General features: G+C 46.5%; 1 protein-coding gene across 3 annotated transcripts in view; it reads left to right on the forward strand.

Annotated features, from left to right (window-relative positions):
• The first annotated feature begins 3612 nt into the window (after positions 1-3612).
• The window catches only part of LOC143779144 (zinc phosphodiesterase ELAC protein 2-like), a 73044-nt gene continuing 49991 nt past the window's right edge, over positions 3613-26665 (forward strand). For 2 of the 3 annotated variants that reach the window (XR_013216496.1, XM_077267442.1), the window contains exons 1-3: positions 3613-4012; positions 4916-4953; positions 5149-5257. Coding sequence is in view for 2 of the 3 variants with exons in the window: in XM_077267442.1 (XP_077123557.1) it covers positions 3942-4012; positions 4916-4953; positions 5149-5257 (218 nt within the window). In the remaining variant the exon portion in view is untranslated. Of the gene's footprint in view, positions 4013-4915; positions 4954-5148; positions 5258-15303; positions 15584-26665 lie in introns of those variants that run through there. The other variant, XM_077267444.1, reaches the window with a different exon arrangement.

Raw genomic sequence — 26665 nt, forward strand, 5'->3', positions numbered from 1 at the left:
TCCAGACGGAGACTCCAGTATCTGGTCAAGTGGAAGGGATACGGCCAGGAGGATAATTCTTGGGTGAATGCATCTTATGTTCATGCCTCCGATCTGGTTCGTGCCTTTCATAGGGCCCATCCTGATCGCCCTGGTGGTTCTGGTGAGGGTTCGGTGCCCCCTCCTTGAGGGGGGGGTACTGTTGTGAATTTGGATTCTGGGCTCCCCCGGTGGCTACTGGTGGAATTGAACTGGTGTCTTCATCTTCTCTGTTCACCTGTTCCCATCAAGATGTGGGAGTCGCTATATAACCTTGCTGCTCTGTTAGTTGCTTGCCGGTCAACAATGTTATCAGAAGCCTCTCTGTGCTTGTTCCTGCTCCTAGACAACTACTAGATAAGTTGGACTCTTGTCCATGTTTGTTTTTGCATTTTGTTCCAGTTCACAGCTGTAGTTTCGTTACTGTGTCTGGAAAGCTCTTGTGAACGGGAATTGCCACTCTGGTGTTATGAGTTAATGCCAGAGTTTTAAAGTAATTTCTGGATGGTGTTTTTTGATAGGGTTTTCAGCTGACCATGAAAGTGTCCTTTCTGTCTTCTGCTATGTAGTAAGTGGACCTCAAATTTGCTAAACCTATTTTCATACTACGTTTGTGATTTCATCTCAACTCACCGCCAATACATGTGGGGGGCCTCAGTCTCCTTTCGGGGTATTTCTCTAGAGGTGAGCTAGGACTAATATTTTCCTCTGCTAGCTTTATTTAGTCCTCCGGCTGGGCTGGGCATCTAGAATCAACGTAGGCATGCTACCCGGCCACTGCTAGTTGTGCGTTAGGTTTAGTTCATGGTCAGCTCAGTTCCCATCTTCCAAGAGCTAGTTCCTATATATGCTTATGCTATGTTCTCTTGCCATTGAGATCATGACAGCAGAGCTTCAGTGTAAAGCATGCTGGACATTCTCACACTTTTTTCACAGAAAAAAAATTCCTTCAAGCTATTAAGGCTATGTGCACACGTTGCGGATTTGCCTGCGGACTTTTCCGCACCGAATCCGCACCTCTTGGCAGAAAAAGCAGGTGCGTTTTTGATGCGTTTTTGCGTGGTTTTGATGCGGATTTGTATGTGTTTTTGAAAGCTTAATAAAGATCTCTTATTGAACAAAAAAAAGATTTGTGATGCCATTTCTTGTCCAACCTCCTCTTTTACATTTGTCCAACCCAGACTCAATTACACACACAGATAGACAGATAGATCTATGGATGGATGTAGATATATTTTCTGAGCCAGAGGGAGAAAGCCGACGGCCAGGGGCATTATATTTGTAGCCAGGGGAGGAGCAAATATCCATGGCCCCTCCCAGGCTATGAATATCATCCCACAGCTGTCTGCGTAGCCTTTACTGGCTATTAAAATAGGGGGGGCCCCCAAAAAAATGACGTGGGGTCCCCCTATATTTTATAGCCAGAAAGGCTACGCAGACAGCTGCGGGCTGATATTCATAGCCTGGGAGGGGCCATGGATATTTGCTCCTCCCCTGGCTACAAATACCAGCACCCAGCCACCCCAGAAATGGCGGTCTGTAAGATACGCCAATTCTGGCACTTAGCCCCTCTCTTCCCACTCCCTTGCAGCGGTGGGATATGGGGTAATAAGGGGTTAATGTCACCTTTGTATTGTAAGGTGACATTAAGCCAGGTTAATAATGGAGAGGCGTCAATAAGACACCTATCCATTATTAATCCTAGAGTAGTGAAAGAGTTAAAAAAAAAGACACAGCCAGAATAAAGTATTTTAATATCCTTAATTTAACCATACTTGCCATACTCGATCGCCTGCAAAAAAAATAATAAACCAACCGTATACTCCCTGTCCAACGCAGTCCATTTAATAACGAGTGTCCCACGACGATCTCCCCTATAGAACAGTGACATCGGGTGATGTCACCACTCTATAAGGCCTCCAGTGACACACTGGCTCCTGCAGTGCATCACTGAAGAGAGTACTGTAGTTCAGGCTCTCACTTTATGGCAAAGCTGCGTAGGAATTTTCCCACACAGCAGTGCCACAAGTGAGAGTAGGAACTATTTCTCACAGCGGCGGAAGGATACAGTGCGGAAGGATACCTTCCGTCTTTGTTTTGCTGGAGCCCCTGGAGAGCGGTTGCATCTGCTGATGCTCCTGCTCTCCACGGGAGATCGTCGTGGGACACTTGTATTAATTGGATTTCTGCAGACCAGGGAGTATATTGTTTGTTTATTAATTTTAATATTTTTTACAGGTGAGCAATGGCTTCGGGGATCAAGGTGATGGTGAGTATGTTCTGTATGTTGTATGTACTGTATGTTGTATGTACTGTGGGTCTATATGTGTATATGTGCCTTTTTTTTGGACACTTGAACACAGTAGTCGGATGAAGGGACTATACTGTCCCATCATCCGGTTACCTGTCACTGTAGCAGGCATAGCCGAATGGGACTAGTAGTCCCATCGGACGATGCCTGCCTACATACAGACCCGCACACACACCCACGCACAGACACACACAGCCCCGCGATCCCCGCACACACACACACACACAGCCCCGCAGACACGCACGCACATCTTTACCGCACACACACAGTCACCGCCCACACACTCTTCCCCCTCCCTATCTGCAGAGTTTCTCTCACCCAACTCCGCAGCAAAACCGCAGATCTTTTTTAAATCTGCGGTTCTGCTGCGGATTGGCCTGATACAATGGAAGTCAATGGGTACAGAAAAGCTGCAGATCCGCACAAAGAATTGACATGCTGCGGAAAAAACAACGCTGCGTTTCGGCGCGTTTTTTTTTCCGCAGCATGTGCACAGCGAATTTGGTTTTCCATAGGTTAACATGCTACTGTACACCACATGTAAAACTGCTGCAGATCCGCAACGTGTGCACATAGCCTAAGACGTACTGCGGAGCTATGGACGGCCTGACTGTGGGAGAGAGCAGGGGTCTGGGCTGGAGGTAACGGGTGCCTGGGGGTGCGTCACCAATCACTGTCCTCCTCCGCAGACGTGCAACCGTTCACTGATCCCCACACAGAGGTGCCCACCATCCTCCGTCAGTCCTGAGCGGGCTGCTGTCATGGCCCAGGCGCCATGTTGTGCTATGGAACAAGCTTTGCAGCAGCTGTAAAGTGAGCTGCTCCTGTGCTCTGTAGTGTGGCTGTTTTACTGACCTCTAGTGGACAGAAGGGGAAATATATTTTTTTTTATTGCAGTCGGTGAGAAAACTTTGGGGAGCCCCCGAGGTCCCTGAAACCCGAGGATGATGGCAGACGGTCAGAACCAAGACCAGGGAGAACATCGCCAGGTATGATGGGAGATGGGAGCGGTGAGGCTCAGGGGAGTGGGCTGATGCTAATGTCTTCTAGATTTCAGGAGCAGACTCTCCAACAGACCCCCGCCCAGTGTGATCTCCTACATCTGCAAGGTGAGAATCCCCCAGGATTACGTCTTTTATTTCTTCCAGGTATCAGGAGAGTAAAGCCGAGACGGCGGTCACCTTGGTGATGCACGCGACCCCCGAACACGTTTTCACCCGCACCATGTATCGGCAGTGGATTGAGGTGAGCGCTGCTGTCATACTGCTGAGTCACCACCGGAGGGCAGCAGAGTCCAGGAAATGACTTCTGCTCGCCTGTCGGAGCTCAAGGCGCTGCAGTAACGGCCCCCGATTCTTGGGAACAGTGGAGGTCTCTGTGAATGGGAGCATCCAGACTTCAGAAGCCCCTCTAGTAGATGTAATGGAGCTTCATTCTCGCCCCCAGGTTCGGCCCCAGCACGGAGCACCTTCTCCTGAACGAGCACGTCTCTACATAACCTGAGGGGCTGCCCCTGATCTCCTTTATTGAAAGCGCCCCCCATGGTGATGGTAAGGAAGTGTCAGCGAGCTCTCACTGTCCTGCAGAGGGCGACGCGCTGCATCCGGAAGTCATGTCTCTAGGGACGGACTCCGCGGTTCCCATGAAGATGCGTAATGTGAGCAGTACCCTGGTGCACGGCAGGTAAGCGATCACCTCGGGGCGGTCCACCCTGGAGCCCACCGCAGTGACCCCCGCGTTCCCCAGGTGCAACGGCAGGTAAGCGATCACCTCGGGATGGTCCACCCTGGAGCCCACCGTAGTGACCTCCGAGTTCCCCTGGTGCACGGCAGGTAAGCGATCACCTCGGGGAGGTCCACCCTGGAGCCCACCGCAGTGACCCCCGCGTTCCCCAGGTGCAACGGCAGGTAAGCGATCACCTCGGGATGGTCCACCCTGGAGCCCACCGTAGTGACCTCCGAGTTCCCCTGGTGCACGGCAGGTAAGCGATCACCTCGGGGAGGTCCACCCTGGAGCCCACCGCAGTGACCCCCGCGTTCCCCAGGTGCAACGGCAGGTAAGCGATCACCTCGGGGAGGTCCACCCTGGAGCCCACTGTAGTGACCCCCGCGTTCCCCAGGTGCAACGGCAGGTAAGCGATCACCTCGGGGAGGTCCACCCTGGAGCCCACCGCAGTGACCCCCACGTTCCCCAGGTGCAACGGCAGGTAAGCGATCACCTCGGGGAGGTCCACCCTGGAGCCCACCGTAGTGACCCCTGAGTTCCCCTGGTGCATGGCAGGTAAGCGATCACCTCGGGACGGTCCACCCTGGAGCCCACTGTAGTGACCCCCGCCTTTCTCACTCCACAGCCCCTCCGCCCTGCTGCTCCTGGACTGTGGTGAGGGGACGTTAAGGCAGCTGCACCGACACTATGGAGACAGTGTGAACGACGCCCTGAGCTGCCGATCCGCAGTCTTCATCTCCCACATCCACGCCGACCAACACACGGTAAGAGCGCGGCTGAGGCCCCCCCTAATGGCGACACTATGGCTGGAGGGTAATGCTTCTATATGTCCCGCAGGGTCTTCTCCGTTATGTCCCGCAGGGTCTTCTCCGTCTGGTGCTGGACAAGAGCGGGCACTGGTGAGTATGAGATAAGGGGCCGCCATGGGACCACCAAGGTGCACAAGAGCTGCAGTACTACCTGCAGCCAGCAGAGATGGTGGCGCTGTTTGCAGGAGATTAATATATCCAGGGTTGGTCCCAATCCCAGGTAGTAATCCTGGGGGCCACGTGTTGGGCCCCCGCTACTCTTAATACGTTGTGTTCTGCTCCCAGGGTCTCTCGGGAAGCCGTTCAGCCCCATCCTGGTGATAGGAACCACCATCCTGATGACTTGGATAAACCAGTACAACGACAGCTGCCAGGAGGTCCTCCACAAAATCAGGTGAGGACGCTGGCCATAGTGACCGCTGCAGCCAGTCGCTGGTCCTCCCATCACACACAACCCCCTTGGTGTGATGGGACGTTGTGTAATACCTCACTTCCCCTCTGGGGGTGCTGCAGGCGGCGTGGCTCTGTGGTCTCTTACTGATTGATTCCTCCACAGCTTCGTCCCATCCTTGAGTTTAATGAAACCTCAAAAGTGCATTGTCCCAAGACTCGAGGCCTGATCACCGCCCTGCTGGAGATGTACCGGCTAGAAAAGGTGCAGCGTCTACACAGAACGCCGGTCACCTCCAGAGCTGCGCTCAGTCACTGTACAAGTAAAGGGAAGAGCGAACAACATAACAGCAGGGATCAACATACAAAAACCACCAATTTTTGATTAATGTCCGTTAACCACACAAAATTTAAAAGCATTTAAAAACACACAAATACCAAACACTGCGCCCATAGGGGAGCACGAGCACGGGCCGCTACCTGCCACCTCATGAAAGGGTCAAAGTACCATGCTATACAAATGCAATGCAACTCAATCTATCAATACATATCAAACACCCATGATCATTGGGTGCTGTGAACATTGCCTTGCAAGTGTGCCAAAGGGAGAGTTATTAATACATTGTCGTAATACCATATAACAAAAGGTTGGTACCCAATATAAATAAATATAAAGACTCATACATCAAAGGAATATGGCTAGTGAAAACCAAGATATTATATAAAAAAGCAAATCTAATGAGGGCCAATCAATGGTATATCAACTCCCACATTTACACAGGATATTTATCAGGCAAAGAGACCATGACCCTTGGTGCTCCATAAGCACCCACAATGGATATGCTCGCAGAATACACTCATGAGTGTTGGAGGCGCAGGAGCCGGCTCATGTGAGAGCCGACGCGTATCGTCACACCAGTGACTTCATCAAGGGCAGGTAATGTGGCTAACTGGTCATTGTATCAATGGTTAAACACTTACAGATTAGTTGATTCATCACAGCTGATAGATTAATCCCGCCAGAGCTACACGCTGCCGCGCCATCCATGTCTCCCCCTACTGTGCGCGTGTGTGAGTCTATGACCATACAGACAGAACGGCGTCTGCCATTATGCGCAGTCCGGGATTCAGCGTCATAAACTCCTTCAACAGAGGCATATAGGTTGTCAAGGTGACAGTCCCCTCCATACGGCTGCGCGTGCGCCGCAGGAGCTCACGCTCCATGGAACGAGTCCAGGCAGGTTATAGTAGTCTTAGGCTATGTGCACACGTCAGGATTCCTTGCAGAAATTTCCTGACCAAAACCGTACTTTTTCTGCACGCCTTTTTTTTTTGGCGGATTTTCGCTTTTTTTTACGGAGGTTCCCCAATTGAATAATATAGCGGCAAAAACGCGAAAAATCCGCAAAATTAATAAACATGCTGCGTTTTTTTCCGCGATGCGTTTTTTTTTCAGCGAACATGTGTACAAAAATTGCGGATTGCATTCTATTAATAGGATGCTTAATGTATGCGTTTTTCTCACGGTTAAAACGCGAAAAATCCTGAACGTGTGCACACAGCCTTACTACCCAGACGGAGTGCGGCACCGCTCTCCATACTGCACACAGAGGTCACCGGAAATAGTGACACGGTGATAACACCAAGACTTTGGATAGCAACAGCTGACCCAAGAGTTGCGCTGACATAACCCAAATGCGTATACTCAAGACTACTGTAACCTATGAACCAATCGCATTATTTTATCTCTTATAACCTAAAGAAATTAACATAGAACGGAAAGGGTTTTGTGTGCACAGTGACATACCAACTATTTCATCATCTTTATTTAACTCCTTGCACAAGAAGCATTTTCATTTGTCATGCCACTTTGCATTCATTCCTGAAAAGCACCTGAATGGTTAATAAACTACCTGACAGCAGTTCTCAATATGTCAGGGGTGCTGTTTTTAAAATGGTATCAGTTTTGGGGGTTTCCCAATATATGAGACCCCTAAAGTCACTTCAAACCTGGATAGATCTCTAAAAAAATACATTTTGTAAATTTCCTTGAAAAAAATGAATCATTACTGCTACATTTTTTAAACCCCCTAAAACACTAACAAAATAAAATAACATTTTACAAATGGTGCTGATGTAAAGCAGACGTGGGAAATGTTATTTATTAATGGTTTGCTGTGGTATGACTATCTGGATTTAAGGGATAATCATTCAAAGTTTGAAAACTGCTAATTTTTTAACATTTTTCTCAAATTTCTGATATTTTTTATAAATAAATACAAAATATAGCAACCTAAATTTACCATTCTCATAAAGTACAATGTGTCACAAAAAAACAATCTCAAAATCACTGGCATGTGTTGAAGCGTTCCAGAGTTATTACCACATAAAGAGACACTGGTCAGATTTCAAAAATTTGGCCCAGTCACTAAGGGGTTAAACAAAGTATTGCGTCCAAACCAGAATAAACTTTGTTTCTAATAGAGAGGGCTCAATGATTATCCTTGCTAAAGTTGCCTGTAGTAGCCCTTGAACAAAAGTTCCTCATTTAATCCCAAAGGAGCAAGGCTCCGTAGATCATAAATCCATTTGGATTCGCACCTCAGTAGTTGGTTTCGTAATGTTGCCACCTCTGATGTTAACGTTAATGCCTTCAAGTCCCATAATTTTTAGGTCTTTGATGCTGCTCTTATGAATGTCGAGAAAATGTGCGCCACTGAGCTTATTGCTTTGCCCTTCTCCCGATCTTTTTTAGCTGTAGAGCTGTTGAAGATACAGTACAGACCAAAAGTTTGGACACACCTTCTCATTTAAAGATTTGTCTGTATTTTTTTGGGGTCTCTTCCAACGCTGCAATAATACTTTTTATAAATTGCGCACCATACCTGTAGTCTGTCTGGGGGGCACGTCTTTTCCCTTGGACAAAACCGCCTCCCATCACTCAGCCCCTCAGTGCGCCGCCTGTTATGACCCCAATGGCAGAGGGTCTCAGAAATAAATACTAAGTCTGCAAACACAAAAAACCAGCTCATAGGGCAGTGGTAACTGGGCTGACCGTATATCTAATCCTAGCACCACAAATAGCAGCAGCCGGGGAACGTGCCTACGTTGATTCTAGACGTCTCGCGCCAGCCGGAGAACTAACTAACCCTAGAAGGGAAAAGATAGACCTTTCTTGCCTCCAGAGAAAAGACCCCAAAAGTTGGATACAAGCCCCCAACAAATAATAACGGTGAGGTAAGAAGAAAAGACAAACGTAAGAATGAACTAGGTATTTAGCAAAGAGAGGCCCACTGACTAATAGCAGAATATAGTAAGATGACTTATACGGTCAGCAAAAACCCTATCAAAATTTCCACGCTGGATATTCAAGAACCCCCGAACCGTCTAACGGCCCGGGGGGAGAATACCAGCCCCCTAGAGCTTCCAGCAAAATCAGGAATCACATTTAGTACAAGCTGGACAAAAAATAAGAGCAATGCAAATAACCAAAAGACAAGGAAGCAGGACTTAGCTTAATTTTGCAAGAACCCGGACCAGCAGACAGGAGCAAACAGAAAGGACTGATTACAACGATGCCAGGCACCAGACTGAGAATTCAGGAAGTTCATATGGCAACACCCCTGGACTAACGACCCAGGTGGGTGCCAAACTGAGGAAAGACAATCCCAGAGTCATATCACTAGTGACCACAAGAGGGAGCCAAAAAAGTCTAATTCACAACAGTACCCCCCCTTTAAGGAGGGGTCGCCGAACCCTCACCAAGACCACCAGGGCGATCAGGATGAGCAGCGTGAAAGGCACGAACTAAATCGGCCGCATGCACATCAGAGGCAACCACCCAGGAATTATCCTCCTGACCATAGCCCTTCCACTTGACCAGATACTGAAGCCTCCGCCTGGAGAGACGAGAATCCAAGATCTTCTCCACCATGTACTCCAACTCGCCCTCAACCAACACCGGAGCAGGAGGCTCAACAGAAGGAACCACAGGTACAACGTACCGCCGCAACAAAGACCTATGGAACACGTTGTGAATGGCAAACGACACCGGAAGATCCAAGCGAAAGGACACAGGATTAAGGATTTCCAATATCTTGTAAGGACCGATGAAGCGAGGCTTAAATTTAGGAGAGGAGACTTTCATAGGAACAAATCGAGAAGACAGCCATACCAAATCCCCAACACGAAGTCGGGGACCCACACCGCGGCGGCGGTTGGCAAAACGCTGAGCCTTCTCCTGTGACAACTTTAAGTTGTCCACCACATGATTCCAAATCTGCTGCAACCTATCCACCACAGAATCTACCCCAGGACAGTCAGAAGGCTCCACATGTCCCGAGGAAAAACGAGGATGGAAACCAGAGTTGCAGAAAAATGGCGAAACCAAAGTAGCGGAACTAGCCCGATTATTAAGGGCAAACTCAGCCAACGGCAAGAAGGTCACCCAATCATCCTGATCTGCAGAAACAAAACACCTCAAATAAGCCTCCAGAGTCTGATTAGTTTGTTCCGTTTGTCCATTAGTCTGAGGATGAAAGGCAGACGAAAACGACAAATCAATGCCCATCTTAGCACAAAAGGATCGCCAGAACCTGGAAACAAACTGGGATCCTCTGTCAGACACAATATTCTCAGGAATGCCGTGTAAACGAACCACATTCTGAAAGAACACCGGAACCAGATCGGAAGAGGAAGGCAGCTTAGGCAAAGATACCAAATGGACCATCTTGGAAAAGCGATCACATACCACCCAGATGACAGACATGCCCCGAGACACCGGAAGATCTGAAATGAAATCCATGGAAATGTGTGTCCAAGGCCTCTTCGGGACAGGCAAGGGCAAGAGCAACCCGCTGGCACGAGAACAGCAAGGCTTAGCTCGAGCACAAGTCCCACAGGACTGCACAAATGACCACACATCCCGTGACAAGGAAGGCCACCAAAAGGACCTAGCCACCAAATCTCTGGTGCCAAAAATTCCCGGATACCCTGCCAACACCGAGGAATGAACCTCGGAAATGACTCTGCTGGTCCACTTATCAGGAACAAACAGTCTGTCAGGTGGACAAGAGTCAGGTCTACCAGCCTGAAATTTCTGCAACACACGTCGCAAATCCGGAGAAATGGCTGACAAGATTACTCCCTCTTTAAGAATACCAACTGGTTCTGGGACTCCAGGAGAGTCAGGCACAAAACTCCTTGAAAGAGCATCAGCCTTCACATTCTTTGAACCCGGTAAATACGAGACCACAAAGTCAAAACGGGAGAAAAACAATGACCAACGGGCCTGTCTAGGATTCAGGCGTTTAGCAGACTCGAGATACATCAGATTTTTGTGATCAGTCAAGACCACCACACGATGCTTAGCACCCTCGAGCCAATGACGCCACTCCTCAAATGCCCACTTCATGGCCAGCAACTCCCGATTGCCAACATCATAATTCCGCTCAGCAGGCGAAAACTTCCTAGAGAAAAAAGCACATGGTCTCATTACAGAGCAACCAGGGCCTCTCTGCGACAAAACGGCCCCTGCCCCAATCTCAGAAGCATCCACTTCAACCTGAAAGGGAAGTGAGACATCAGGCTGGCACAAAACAGGCGCTGAAGTAAACCGACGCTTCAACTCTTGGAAAGCTTCCACGGCTGCAGGAGCCCAGTTAGCAACATCAGAACCTTTCTTGGTCATATCCGTCAAAGGTTTAACAACGCTAGAAAAATTAGCGATAAAACGACGGTAGAAGTTAGCAAAACCCAAGAACTTCTGAAGACTCTTAACTGACGTGGGTTGAGTCCAATCATGAATAGCTCGGACCTTGACTGGGTCCATCTCCACCGCAGAAGGGGAAAAAATAAAACCCAAAAAGGGAACCTTCTGTACTCCAAAGAGACACTTTGAGCCCTTAACAAACAAAGCATTCTCACGCAAGACCTGAAACACCATCCTGACCTGCTCTACATGCGAGTCCCAATCATCAGAAAAAAACAGAATATCATCCAGATAAACAATCATAAATTTATCCAGATACTTCCGGAAAATATCATGCATAAAGGACTGAAACACTGAAGGAGCATTAGAGAGCCCAAAAGGCATCACCAAGTACTCAAAATGACCTTCGGGCGTATTAAATGCAGTTTTCCATTCATCTCCCTGCTTAATGCGCACAAGGTTGTACGCACCACGAAGATCTATCTTGGTGAACCACTTGGCACCTTTAATCCGGGCAAACAAGTCCGACAACAGAGGCAAAGGATACTGAAATTTAACAGTGATTTTATTCAGAAGCCGATAGTCAATACAAGGTCTCAAAGATCCGTCCTTCTTGGCCACAAAAAAAAATCCCGCACCAAGAGGGGAAGAGGATGGACGGATATGCCCCTTCTCCAGAGATTCCTTGATATACGAACGCATTGCGGTATGCTCAGGTACAGACAGATTAAATAGTCTTCCCTTAGGAAATTTACTACCTGGAATCAAATCTATAGCGCAGTCACAGTCCCTATGAGGAGGCAGAGCACTGGACCTGGACTCGCTGAATACATCCTGAAAATCAGACAAATACTCAGGAACTTCCGAAGGAGTAGAGGAAGCAATAGACACCGGCGGGGAATCACCATGAATTCCCTGACAGCCCCAACTTGACACCGACATTGCCTTCCAATCTAAGACTGGATTATGGGTCTGTAACCATGGTAGACCCAAAACGACCAAATCATGCATGTTATGCAGAACAAGAAAACGAATCACCTCCCGATGTTCAGGAGTCATACACATGGTTACCTGTGTCCAAAACTGCGGTTTATTTTCCACCAATGGCGTAGCATCAATACCTCTAAGAGGGATAGGATTTACCAAAGGCTCAAGAACAAAACCACAGCGCCTGGCAAATGACAGATCCATAAGACTCAGGGCAGCACCTGAATCCACAAACGCCATAACAGGGTAGGAAGACAATGAGCAAATTAAAGTCACAGACAAAATAAATTTAGGTTGCAAATTACCAATGGCGACAGGGCTAACAACCCTTGTTAGGCGTTTAGAGCATGCTGATATAACATGTGTAGAATCACCACAGTAAAAACACAACCCATTCTGACGTCTATGATTTTTCCGTTCATTTCTAGTCTGAATTCTATCACATTGCATTAAATCAGGTGTCTGTTCAGACAACACCACCAGAGGATTAGCAGTTTTGCGCTCCCGCAAACGCCGATCAATTTGAATAGCCAGCGCCATGGAATCATTCAGACTTGTAGGAATGGAGAAACCCACCATCACATTCTTAATGGCTTCAGAAAGGCCATTTCTGAAATTTGCGGCCAGAGCACACTCATTCCACTGAGTAAGCACGGACCATTTCCGAAATTTTTGGCAATACACTTCAGCTTCATCCTGGCCCTGAGAAATAGCCAGCAAGGCTTTTTCTGCCTGAATTTCAAGATTGGGTTCCTCGTAAAGCAATCCGAGCGCCAGAAAAAACGCATCAATATTCGCCAATGCCGGATCTCCTGGCGCTAGCGAGAAAGCCCAATCCTGAGGGTCGCCCCACAAGAAAGAGATAACAATTTTAACTGGCTGAGCTGAGTCTCCAGACGAACGGGGTCTCAAAGATAGAAACAATTTACAATTATTCCTGAAATTCCTAAACTTAAATCGGTCTCCAGAGAACAGTTCAGGAATAGGTATTTTAGGTTCAGACATTGGACTACTGGTAACAAAATCTTGTATGCCCTGCACACGAGCAGCAAGCTGATCCACACTTGTAATCAAAGTCTGGACATTCATGTCTGCAGCAAGCATAAGCCACTCAGAAGTAAAGGGGAGGAAGAAAGAGAGGAAAAAAAAAACTCAGAATTTCCTTTCTTATTATCCCACTTCTGCAATGCATTAAACATTCAATGTTGTCCTGGCATACTGTTATGACCCCAATGGCAGAGGGTCTCAGAAATAAATACTAAGTCTGCAAACACAAAAAACCAGCTCATAGGGCAGTGGTAACTGGGCTGACCGTATATCTAATCCTAGCACCACAAATAGCAGCAGCCGGGGAACGTGCCTACGTTGGTTCTAGACGTCTCGCGCCAGCCGGAGAACTAACTAACCCTAGAAGGGAAAAGATAGCCCTTTCTTGCCTCCAGAGAAAAGACCCCAAAAGTTGGATACAAGCCCCCAACAAATAATAACGGTGAGGTAAGAAGAAAAGACAAACGTAAAAATGAACTAGGTATTTAGCAAAGAGAGGCCCACTGACTAATAGCAGAATATAGTAAGATGACTTATACGGTCAGCAAAAACCCTATCAAAATTTCCACGCTGGATATTCAAGAACCCCCGAACCGTCTAACGGCCCGGGGGGAGAATACCAGCCCCCTAGAGCTTCCAGCAAAATCAGGAATCACATTTAGTACAAGCTGGACAAAAAATAAGAGCAATGCAAATAACCAAAAGACAAGGAAGCAGGACTTAGCTTAATTTTGCAAGAACCCGGACCAGCAGACAGGAGCAAACAGAAAGGACTGATTACAACGATGCCAGGCACCAGACTGAGAATTCAGGAAGTTCATATAGCAACACCCCTGGACTAACGACCCAGGTGGGTGCCAAATTGAGGAAAGACAATCCCAGAGTCATATCACTAGTGACCACAAGAGGGAGCCAAAAAAGTCTAATTCACAACAGCCGCCTCCTCTGCCTTCAGTAACGTATCGGGTGCCTGCGCTGTGCTTTCCTTTTTCGGGCAAACGGCACATGAAAAGATTGAGCGATCCACCTCCTTGGCTTGTTGGAATGCCTTTGAAATGATCCTGCATGGATATTGTCTGTTGATAAAGCGATTTGTTAAATCTTTGGCCAATACCTGGAATTCGTCTTGTGAACTGCAATTCCTACGTAATCTAAGGAACTGACCTTTCGCTGTCCCGTTCTTCAGATGTGCTGGAAGGAAGCTGGAATAGTGTAGCAAGCTATTAGTCGCTGTAGATTTCTGGTAGAGGCAGGATGAAATATGATTCTCCTTGACAGACAGTTTGATGTCCAGAAATTCAATAGATGTCTCAGAGATGGTTGAAGTGAGCCTGATGTTAGGCCATGTGCACACGTTCAGGATTTTTCGCGTTTTTTCGCTATAAAAACGTGATAACACGAAAAAAACGCTAACATATGCCTCCTATTATTTACAGGGTATTCCGCATTTTTTGTGCAAATGTTGAGGTTTTTTCCGCGAAAAAATCGCATCGTGGAAAAAAAAGCAACATGTTCATTAAAAATGCGGAATTGCGGGGATTCCGCACACCTAGGAGTGCATTGATCTGCTTACTTCCCGCACGGGGCTGTGCACACCATGCGGGAAGTAAGCAGATTATGTGCGGTTGGTACCCAGGGTGGAGGAGAGGAGACTCTCCTCCACGGACTGGGCACCATATAATTGGTCAAAAAAAAAGAATTAAAATAAAAAATAGTCCTATACTCACCCTTTGATGGACCCCGAAGTGTTCCCGCCTCTCCGGTGCATGCTCTCTCTTCGGTTCCTATAGATGGTGTGGTTCAGGACCTGTGATGACGTCACTGTCTTGTGATTGGTCACGTGACCGCTCATGTGACTCACGCGACCAATCACAAGCCGCGACGTCATCACAGGTCCTGAACCACACCGGCATCTATAGGAACGGACGCCGCTGAGGAGATCGTCTGGGTGAGTATAACCATTTTTTATTTTTTTTATTATTTTTAAACATTCTATCTTTTACTATAGATGCTGCATAAGCAGCATCTATAGTAACAAGTTGGTCACACTTGTCAAACAGTATGTTTGACAAGTGTGACCAACTTGTCAGTCAGTTTTCCAAGCGATGCTACAGATCGCTTGGAAAACTTTAGCATTCTGCAAGCTAATTACGCTTGCAGAATGCTAAAAAAACGCAAAAAAAAAATGCGGATTTCTTGCAGAAAATTTCCGGTTTTCTTCAGGAAATTTCTGCAAGAAATCCGCACGTGTGCACATACCCGGAATTCTGACTGAGGTCTTCAATAAATCTTCTGCATTCTTCCAGAGAGCCTGCCCAAAGCAACAAGACATCATCTATATAGTGTCGCCAGGTGAGGACTTTATTTGGACACATATCATATTTATACACTGTGTTCCAAATTATTATGCAAATAATATTTCCTCATATTTTCTCTAGATTACCTATCTGAATTGCAGTCATTGTTATTTTCCAGTCATCTACTATTCTAGTATAATTGCAATGTTTTGGAACAAACTGCCTATGAAAACAGTATCTTTTTTAAAAAAAATAAACACTCAAAATGCATGTTCCAAATTATTATGCACAGCAGTTTTCAACCTTTTTTTTTATTTTGAACAAAAAAAAATGGTCAACTGTGAAGTTATAAGCATTATCAGCTTATTACAAAATGAAATCAAACAGTTGTCAAGTGAAAACTTTATTCTAGGTGATGTTACATTTGCACGTAGGACCCCTTGTTCGAAAGAAGCTTCTGAACTCTCTCGTCCATTGAATTTGTCAGTTTTTGGATGGTTTCTGCTTCAATTGTTTTGCATGTGGACAGAATACCCTCCCAGAGCTGTTGCTTAGATGTGAACTGCCTCCCGCCATCATAGACACTCCTTTTGATGATGCTCCAGAGGTTCTCAATGGGGTTGAGGTCAGGGGAAGATGGTGGCCACACCATAAGTTTGTCCTCTTTTATGCCCATAGCAGCCAGAGATGCAGATGTGTTTTTTGCAGCATGAGACTGTGCATTATCATGCATGAAAATGATCTTGCTGCGGAAAGCACGGTTCTTCCTCTTGAACCATGGCAGGAAGTGTTGTTTTAGAAACTCCACATAGATTATGGAGCTCATCTTTACCCCTTCAGGGGATTCCAGCCCAAAACATGACTCCACCTCCTCCTTGTTGGTGCTTTAGCCGTGTTTTCATGGGGTGTCCATCAACCAGCCATCCTCCACTCCATCCATCTGGACCATCGAGCATTGCACGGCACTCGGTGAACAAAACAGTTTGGAAGTCAGTCTTCATGTATCGTTTGGCCCACTGGAGCCGTTTCTGCTTGTGTGCAGTGGATAAAGGTGGTCAACAGGATGGCTTACGCACAGCTGCAAACCTCTGAAGGACCCTGCATCTTGTTGTTCTGGGGACGTTGGAGGCACCAGCAGCTTCTGCAGCGCCCCAAAGTCCTGGTAGTTGCAGTACTGTGGCTCCGCCGCTAAGGGGGGCTATGGTACGTCTGATGGCACTGAAGGAGTTCATCTGACCAGGTATCACATACACCAATACATTTCACCGTCTAGCCTCCAGGGGGAGCTAAGGGTACTATTCATTAGGCCACTCCTCACAGTCTGGTAAAACTGGGGGTTAGGCAGCAAGTTAGGGAGAACGCTGACTGGGTTGGAACCAGGCAACACCTTGTGGCAGAGGGTGTTGCAGGGGAAGATTCGGTAGGGTCCCTTTCAGGGGTGGGATCCTGACAGAGGCCTGGCAAACAGAGAGAAAGCTACGGGACCGCGCCTGCACTTCATAGCGGCGGTGCCCTAAGAAAGGACAAGAAGCGAGATTTATTGTGCTGAGTGAGAAACAAGATCAAAGCAAGAAGGAGAATACCAGTAGGAGTCGTGCTGTAAGATCGAGGCAACATCCTACTGAGGCGTAAACAACCGGCGGCCGGAACGCCGAGGAGGTACAGAGCTCTAAGCCATACTTCAAACCAACGGCAGGACAGTCAGTCACAGGCGGGCTGTCTCACCTAAATCACCTACGCAGACATAGGGGGCAACCTTTGGAGAGGGGCGACTCTAGGGTCCCGGAAGAGCTCCGAGCCTACCCGTCATATGGGTGCGTCCCAACCATAACACCTGGGAGGGACGGAAGATTAGCAGAAGATCATCTAGTCGAGTTGTGAGGGAACACGAGAAACAGACACAACAGTTGTGGGGACTATCCCGTAAGCTCATCAGGGGAGGACCACAACACATAGCGCTAGCAGGAAGGCACAGATTTCCACCTGCGAAGGGAACTCTGAAGGTGCCATCGGACCGGCCGGACTTGCGCAGCCCGGTTAACCGTATTCCGGATTGAGGACTTTGAGACCTTCAGTAAAGAGGTAAAGAGACTGCAACCTGGTGTCCTCGTTATTGACTGCGACCGGCACTACACTACCACCATCATCCACATCTATCACTGTACGCCCCTCAGCAGGGTCACGGACCGGGTCTAGCCACCGTGACAACCCCAGAGCAGAGACTCAGAGGCTCGGTACCGGGTACCCCTCGGCCCTGCGGCAGTGGGGGCGCTACACTTCAAAAACTTGTCTGCTGCTATGACAAATAGATCAATGGCTGCACTCAAAATTTACTGTGCTAAGACAAGGAAATGTGCAATATATGAAATGTGAATAGCATAATGGCTAGGGAAATTTATGAAAAAACACATGAGATTCTTAGCACAATATTTGGCCAAACGTTGTGAGCCCATCCACCAAACGTCAAGGTAATCTCAGATCGGATGGGTACCTGACCTGTCTGCCTAGTGTGAACACTTACCTATGGCTAATAACATGGTAAAGCCTGCATTTATAGGAAGCTCAGAACCAACTGTGTATGGATGATGTAATTAAAATCACAGCATGGTGAAGGGCGAGTGTCATGATTACCCCAATGGCAGGGAAGTAAAAATAACAAAAACGGACTAGCTCTCGGGTGATGGAAACTAAAGTTGACCGTGACCTGAACCTGACACAACACTGGAAGTAGCCGAGGGGTGTTCCTACGATGCCCTAGACACCACGCGCCAGCCGGAGATCTAACTACCCCTATCAGAGGAATATACAGGCCTGCCTTACCTCCAGAGATGAACCCCAAAAGGAGATAGCGGCCCCCCACAGATATTGACGGTGAGTTAAGAGGAAAAGACATACGTAGGATGAACAGCAGATTTAGCACAGTGAGGTCCGCTTTCTAGATAGCAGAAGGATAGGAAAGAGTTACTTCACGGTCAACTTCAAAACACTACTCAAAAACACCATCCTGAAATTACTTTAAAACTCCAGTGACAACTCATGCCACTGGAGTGGCAATTTCAGTCCGCAAGAGCTTCCAGCTACAGAGAGTCACGTTGCAACAAGCTGGACAAGAAATAGCATTAACTAGAAACAAAAATCAACTTAGCTGAACAGGAACTTGAGGCAGGAGAATGCAACAGAATGCTACTGATACATTGTTGGCCGGCATAGGACTAACAGCCAAGCAGCCTTAAATAGGAAACTCCCCTAATGGGTGGCAACAGGTGATCAGGGATAGAAGAAGACACATAAGTGGCACTACCATAAAACACCACCGGGGGAGCCCACAAACAGAATTCACAACAGTACCCCCCCCTTAAGGAGGGGGCACCGAACCCTCACCAGAACCACCAGGGCGATCTGGATGAGCACTATGAAATGCACGAACCAAATCAGGAGCATGAACATCAGATGCTGTCACCCAAGAATTATCCTCCTGACCATAGCCTTTCCACTTAACCAGATACTGAAGTTTCCGTCTGGAAACACGGGAGTCCAAGATCTTTTCCACCACATACTCCAATTCACCCTCAACCAGCACAGGAGCAGGAGGATCAGCAGAAGGAACAACCGGTACCTCATACCTCCGCAATAATGACCGATGAAAAACATTATGAATAGTAAAAGATGCTGGGAGGTCCAAACGAAAGGACACAGGATTGAGAACCTCCAGAATCCTATAAGGGCCGATAAACCGAGGCTTAAACTTAGGAGACGAGACCTTCATAGGAACAAATCGAGAAGACAGCCAAACCAGGTCCCCAACACAAAGACGAGGACCAACACGCCGATGACGATTAGTGAACTGTTGAGTCTTCTCCTGGGACAACTTCAAATTGTCCACAACCTGTCCCCAAATCTGATGCATTCTATCAACCACAGCATCTACTCCAGGACAATCCGAAGACTCCAATTGACCGGACGAAAAACGAGGGTGAAACCTTGAATTACAAAAAAATGGAGAAACCAAAGTGGCAGAACTGGCCCGATTGTTAAGGGCAAACTCTGCCAATGGCAAAAAATCAAGCCAATCATCCTGATCAGCGGACACAAAACACCTCAAGTAAGTCTCCAAAGTCTGATTAGTACGCTCAGTCTGGCCATTAGTCTGAGGATGGAATGCAGACGAAAAAGACAAGTCGATGCCCATCCTGGCACAGAACGCCCGCCAAAATCTAGACACAAACTGAGTACCCCTGTCAGACACTATATTCTCAGGAATACCATGCAAACGCACCACACTCTGAAAAAATAGAGGGACCAGCTCAGAGGAGGAGGGCAATTTGGGCAAAGGTACCAAATGAACCATCTTGGAAAAACGGTCACACACCACCCAGATGACAGACATCCTACGAGAAACAGGAAGGTCAGAAATAAAGTCCATAGAGATGTGCGTCCAAGGCCTCTTAGGAATAGGCAAGGGCAACAACAACCCACTGGCCCGAGAACAGCAGGGCTTGGCCCGAGCACAAACATCACAAGACTGCACAAAAATACACACATCTCGAGACAAGGAAGGCCACCAGAAGGACCTAGACACCAAATCCCTGGTGCCAAAAATTCCAGGATGACCTGCCAACGCGGAAGAATGAACCTCCGAGATAACTCTACTGGTCCAGTCATCAGGGACAAACAGTCTACCAGGCGGACAACGATCAGGCCTATCCACCTGAAACTCCTGCAAAGAGCGCCGCAGGTCTGGGGAGACAGCTGACAATATCACCCCATCCTTCAGGATGCCAGTAGGTTCGGAATCACCAGGCGAGTCAGGCTCAAAACTCCTAGAGAGGGCATCCGCCCTCACATTCTTAGAGCCAGGCAGATATGAAACCACAAAGTTAAATCGGGAGAAAAACAACGACCAGCGCGCCTGTCTAGGATTCAGACGCCTGGCTGACTCAAGATAAATTAGATTCTTGTGGTCAGTCAAGACCACCACCTGGTGTCTAGCACCCTCAAGCCAATGACGCCACTCCTCAAATGCCCACTTCATGGCCAAGAGCTCCCGATTTCCAACATCATAATTTCGCTCAGCGGGCGAAAACTTTCGAGAGAAAAACGCACATGGTCTCATCACTGAGCAGTCAGGACCTTTCTGCGACAAAACTGCACCTGCTCCGATCTCGGAAGCATCTACTTCAACCTGGAAAGGGAGCGACACATCAGGCTGGCGCAACACAGGAGCAGAAGAAAAGCGGCGCTTAAGCTCCCGAAAGGCCTCCACAGCCGCAGAGGACCAATTAGCAACATCAGCACCCTTTTTGGTCAAATCAGTCAAAGGTTTAGCAATGGCAGAAAAACCCGCTATGAATCGGCGATAGAAATTAGCAAATCCCAAGAATTTCTGAAGACTCTTTAGAGAAGTAGGTTGTATCCAATCACAAATAGCCTGAACCTTAACAGGGTCCATCTCCATAGATGAAGGGGACAAAATATATCCCAGAAAGGAAATTCTCTGAACCCCAAAAATACACTTTGAGCCCTTCACAAAAAGAGAATTAGCTCGCAAAACCTGAAAAACTCTCCTGACCTGTTGAACATGAGATTCCCAGTCCTCCGAAAAAATCAGAATATCATCCAAATACACAATCATAAATTTATCCAGATATTCACGGAAAATATCGTGCATAAAGGACTGAAAAACGGAAGGGGCATTCGCGAGACCGAAAGGCATTACCAAATACTCAAAATGGCCTTCAGGCGTATTAAATGCGGTCTTCCACTCATCCCCCTGCTTAATCCGCACCAAATTATACGCACCACATAGATCGATCTTAGTGAACCACTTAGCCCCCTTTATGCGAGCAAACAGATCAGTCAGTAAAGGTAACGGGTACTGGTATTTAACTGTAATCTTATTCAGAAGTCGATAGTCGATACAAGGTCTCAATGAACCATCCTTTTTACCCACAAAGAAAAACCCTGCCCCTAGTGGAGACAAAGAGGGGCGAATATGACCCTTTTCCAAAGATTCTCTGATATACTCCCGCATAGCAGTATGTTCAGGTACAGACAAATTAAACAAGCGACCCTTAGGAAATTTACTACCGGGAATCGACTCAATAGCGCAGTCACACTCTCTGTGAGGAGGGAGAGAATCAATTTTAGGCTCCTGAAAAACATCATAAAAATCTGACAAATGCTGGGATCTCAGAGGGAGTAGATGAAGAAATGGGAACCAAAGGTGCATCCCCATGAATCCCCCGACATCCCCAGCTCAACACAGACATTGATCTCCAGTCCAAGACTGGATTATGAATTTGTAACCATGGTAATCCAAGTACTAAAACGTCATGTAGATTGTATAACACAAGGAAACGAATAATCTCCTGATGGTCTGGGGTAAGATGCATAGTCACTTGTGTCCAATATTGTGGTTTATTGCTAGCCAAAGGTGTAGAATCAATACCCTTTAGGGGAATAGAAACTTCCAGAGGCTCTAAATCAAACCCACAACGCTTGGCAAAGGACCAATCCATGAGACTCAGAGCGGCGCCAGAATCCACATAAGCATCCACGGTAACAGATGATAAAGTACAAATCAATGTCACGGACAAAAGAAATTTAGACTGCAAGGTACCCATAGAAAAAGATTTATCAACCTTTTTATCAACCTTTTTTATGCGTTTAGAGCATGCTGATATAACATGAGCTGGATCTCCACAGTAGAAGCACAACCCATTTTTGCGCCTGTAATTCTGTCGTTCGCCTCTAGACAAAACACTATCGCATTGCATATGCTCTGGTGCCTTTTCAGAGGTCACCGCCAAATGGTGCACAGGTTTTTGCTCAGAAGATACCGCCATATGGTGCACAGGTCTTTGCTCAGAAGATACCGCCATATGGTGCACAGATTTTTGCTCAGAAGACACCGCCATATGGTGCACAGATTTGCGCTCCCGTAAACGCCGATCAATCTGGATAGCCAATTTCATGGCATCATTCAGACCTGTAGGCACAGGGAACCCCACCATGACATCCTTCACGGCGTCAGAGAGACCTTCTCTGAAATTAGCTGCTAGAGCGCACTCATTCCATTTAGTAAGCACCGACCATTTACGAACTTTTTGGCAGTATATCTCAGCTTCATCTTGCCCTTGGGAAAGAGCTATCAAGGCTTTCTCAGCCAAAATCTCTAAATTAGGTTCTTCATAAAGCAACCCCAAAGCCAGAAAAAACGCATCTACATTTAATAACGCAGGATTCCCTGGCGACAATGCAAATGCCCAACTTTGTGGGTCACCCCGCAGTAGAGAAATAACAATTTTAACCTGTTGTGCAGGATCACCAGCAGAGTGAGATCTCAGAGACAAAAACAATTTACAATTCTCTCTGAAATTCAAAAAACGGGATCTGTCTCCGGTAAAAAATTCAGGCATAGGGATCTTAGATTCAGACATTGGAGCACGTATAACAAAATCTTGTAAGTTCTGGACCTTTGTAGCCAGGTTATTCAGACCTGCAACCAAACACTGTGGATCCATGATTCAAACAGGTGTAACCAAAGCCATTCAGAGATTAAGAGGAGAGGAAGAAAAAAAAAAAAAAGGCTGAAGACTGCAGTTTAAGCAAGAAGCACAAATGAGCAACTAAGGTGCACTTTCAAACACAGAGAAAAAAAAACCTTTTCTCATCCTTTCCTGCTTTAGTGCATAGTTTTAACACATCTGGCCGGCCAAACTGTCATGATTACCCCAATGGCAGGGAAGTAAAAATAACAAAAACGGACTAGCTCTCGGGTGATGGAAACTAAAGTTGACCGTGACCTGAACCTGACACAACACTGGAAGTAGCCGAGGGGTGTTCCTACGATGCCCTAGACACCACGCGCCAGCCGGAGATCTAACTACCCCTATCAGAGGAATATACAGGCCTGCCTTACCTCCAGAGATGAACCCCAAAAGGAGATAGCGGCCCCCCACAGATATTGACGGTGAGTTAAGAGGAAAAGACATACGTAGGATGAACAGCAGATTTAGCACAGTGAGGTCCGCTTTCTAGATAGCAGAAGGATAGGAAAGAGTTACTTCACGGTCAACTTCAAAACACTACTCAAAAACACCATCCTGAAATTACTTTAAAACTCCAGTGACAACTCATGCCACTGGAGTGGCAATTTCAGTCCGCAAGAGCTTCCAGCTACAGAGAGTCACATTGCAACAAGCTGGACAAGAAATAGCATTAACTAGAAACAAAAATCAACTTAGCTGAACAGGAACTTGAGGCAGGAGAATGCAACAGAATGCTACTGATACATTGTTGGCCGGCATAGGACTAACAGCCAAGCAGCCTTAAATAGGAAACTCCCCTAATGGGTGGCAACAGGTGATCAGGGATAGAAGAAGACACATAAGTGGCACTACCATAAAACACCACCGGGGGAGCCCACAAACAGAATTCACAACAGGCGAGGCGTTCAAGCCAGAAAAATAGTATATACTAAATATAAGAAAACTGACTGAACAACAATATAATCTGAACTGGTGCACGCCTCGCCCTTCACCATGCTGTGATTTTAATTACATCCATACACAGTTGGTTCTGAGCTTCCTATAAAAGCAGGCTTTACCATGTTATTAGCCATAGGTAAGTGTTCACACTAGGCAGACAGGTCAGGTACCCATCCGATCTGAGATTACCTTGACGTTTGGTGGATGGGCTCACAACGTTTGGCCAAATATTGTGCTAAGAATCTCATGTGTTTTTTCATAAATTTCCCTAGCCATTATGCTATTCACATTTCATATATTGCACATTTCCTTGTCTTAGCACAGTAAATTTTGAGTGCAGCCATTGATCTATTTGCTATATGACTTTTTTTGGTTATGCACCAGTTCAGATTATATTGTTGTTCAGTCAGTTTTCTTATATTTAGTGCTGCTATGACAAGGCATTTTTGCAGCTGCTCTTTTAACCTTATGCAATTGCCTGTTGGAAAGAGTCCTCAATTTTTCCTTATCAGCACGCACACGTGTGTGCTGGGAAACAGCTACATACTTCTTGATTGTGCGATCATCACGATGAAGTGTCTTGACAATGTTGATTGTACTCATGCCTTGACCTAAATACTCCACAATTTGTTGCTTCTCAGCAGCCAACACATCCTTTTTCTTTCCCATTTTGGCAAAAAATGTAGGCTGCTTAATAATGTGGAACCGCCTTCTTAAGTAGTCTTGCCTTTATTTGGACACACCTGCCAAACTAATTTGCACAGGTATCTGCAATTGCTTTCAGTGATATAAAGAGCCCTGACACACATCACCATCAATGAGTTTAAATGACAAACAAAATAATTCTAACCTTATCACTCCTAACCTCTTTGTGCATAATAATTTGGAACACAGTGTACATTTGCATTGCATTTGTATAACATGGTACTTTGACCTTTTCATGAGGTGGCAGGTAGCAGCCCGTGCTCGTGCCCCCTATGGGCGCAGTGTTTTGTATTTGTGTGTTTTTAAATGCTTTTAAATTTTGTGTGGTTAACGGACATTAATAAAAATTGGTGGTTTTTGTATGTTGATCCTCGCTGGTATGCGTGTCTCTTTGCTCTCCCCTTTATTAGTATCGTTTTTTGAAATGCTGCAGTATGAATACATGAATTATTGAGTTGGATGATGCCCACCTTCCCCAGTTTTTTCAGTCACTGTACAAGGCTATCAGCCGGGAACAGAGAACAACTGTGAGCACAGCTCTGGGTGTGACTGGAGGATAAGAAGAACTGCGAGCGCAGCTCTGGATGTGACTGGAGGATAAGAAGAACTGGGAGTGCAGCTCTGGGTCTGACTGGAGGATAAGAATAACTGGGAGTACAGCTCTGGGTGTGACTGGAGGTAAGAATTGTGAGCGCTGCTCTGGGTGTGACTGGAGGATAAGAATAACTGGGAGTGCAGCTCTGGGTGTGACTGGAGGCTAAGAACGGTGAGCAGAAGAAATCAGCTGGGTATACTCCAAACAAAAAATAAACAGTAGCTATAGCAATTGGATATAGTTAAAACGTAACCTTTAATCGATTACCATAAAAAATGGCTAAAAAAACACACATCCAAAAAAAGTGAATGAACTGTGCCCTAAAAACCACACAGGACAGGAGGACTAATACACACAAACACATAAATGTTTAAAAATTGACTGCACCTTGGTTAATATTTAATGTATCCAACCGTGGCCCAAGAAAAGGGACCCTGAGGGGCGGGATTATGCTATATATACATACATCTCAAACCCTTGATTTCTTAAAGGATATAAACCCCCTGAATTTCTTGGGGTCCGTTATTCCTCCAATGTATTGCACACTAAAGTATGTTAGCATAAATCACTGTTCTTAGATATACCAATGCAGATACATCCCCTATACGGTTTTTCTATAACCCAATAGTGACAGTCAATGGATATAAACAGCGTTTCACTGCGGCTTCAGAATAACCAATAGCGCATAGTATCCCAAATCACATGCCTCAAGGAACCCCTGCTTCCTCATCTATTTATGAGCGTTCCAGCTATGCTTAATACAGGATTTAACGTGAATTCATATTAGAAGTGCTCTACAATAAGGTACTAATATGTCAAATGTGCGCCTGCAGAAAAAAGCCCACTGCCATGGGTGGATCTCACCAGCATGTCACAGGTATATTCTGTCACTATCCAAATGCTCCATATGATGAGATGTTAATGAAGCCGCAGCGGTGGACAGCGTCTCCCGACGCGTTTCATCCTACCGGAATCATCAGGGGAGTAACAGGGTCTAAGTTAGCTGCCTTACCGATCTCCCCCGTTCCTGTGATATATAGCGGTTCTGATCCTTGGCGCGTGAGGAAGCTCCGCCCCCCGCGTGTGACGCGTCTAAGGTCGTGTGAAGTACTTCCGGTGTAGGTTAAGACGCTCATCTGACTTGGTGAACCGCAAACAAAGCAAACCAGTGGAACGCAAATTCCCCCCGGAGTGCGCATGCGTTTCTACTCCAGATACATGCTGCGCCAACCACAATACTTACAAATTGGGGAATGTTATTTACAACAATGTGCACAACAGACCCCTTAATAGCCAAATCCAATGCAGGTAGAAAAATATATATTAATAAACCCTCCTTATGAATAAGGCTATAGAATAGGACGAATATTATCAGTATCTTTTATTAAAAAAAAATATATGTACATATCGTCCTATACCCAAAGTGGCATGATTCAGAGTTAACCTCTACCATTCTTGCAAAACACGAAAGAGGTATTAAGAGCACCAAAAGTGTAACCCAAGAAGGATAAATATGAACTATAAAAATGGCTATGAATTCATTTACTTGGACGCGACACCACTAGGACCCATATTAGAAAAA

This window comes from Ranitomeya variabilis, chromosome 1, assembly GCF_051348905.1.
Source record: "Ranitomeya variabilis isolate aRanVar5 chromosome 1, aRanVar5.hap1, whole genome shotgun sequence".
Taxonomy (NCBI): domain Eukaryota; kingdom Metazoa; phylum Chordata; class Amphibia; order Anura; family Dendrobatidae; genus Ranitomeya; species Ranitomeya variabilis.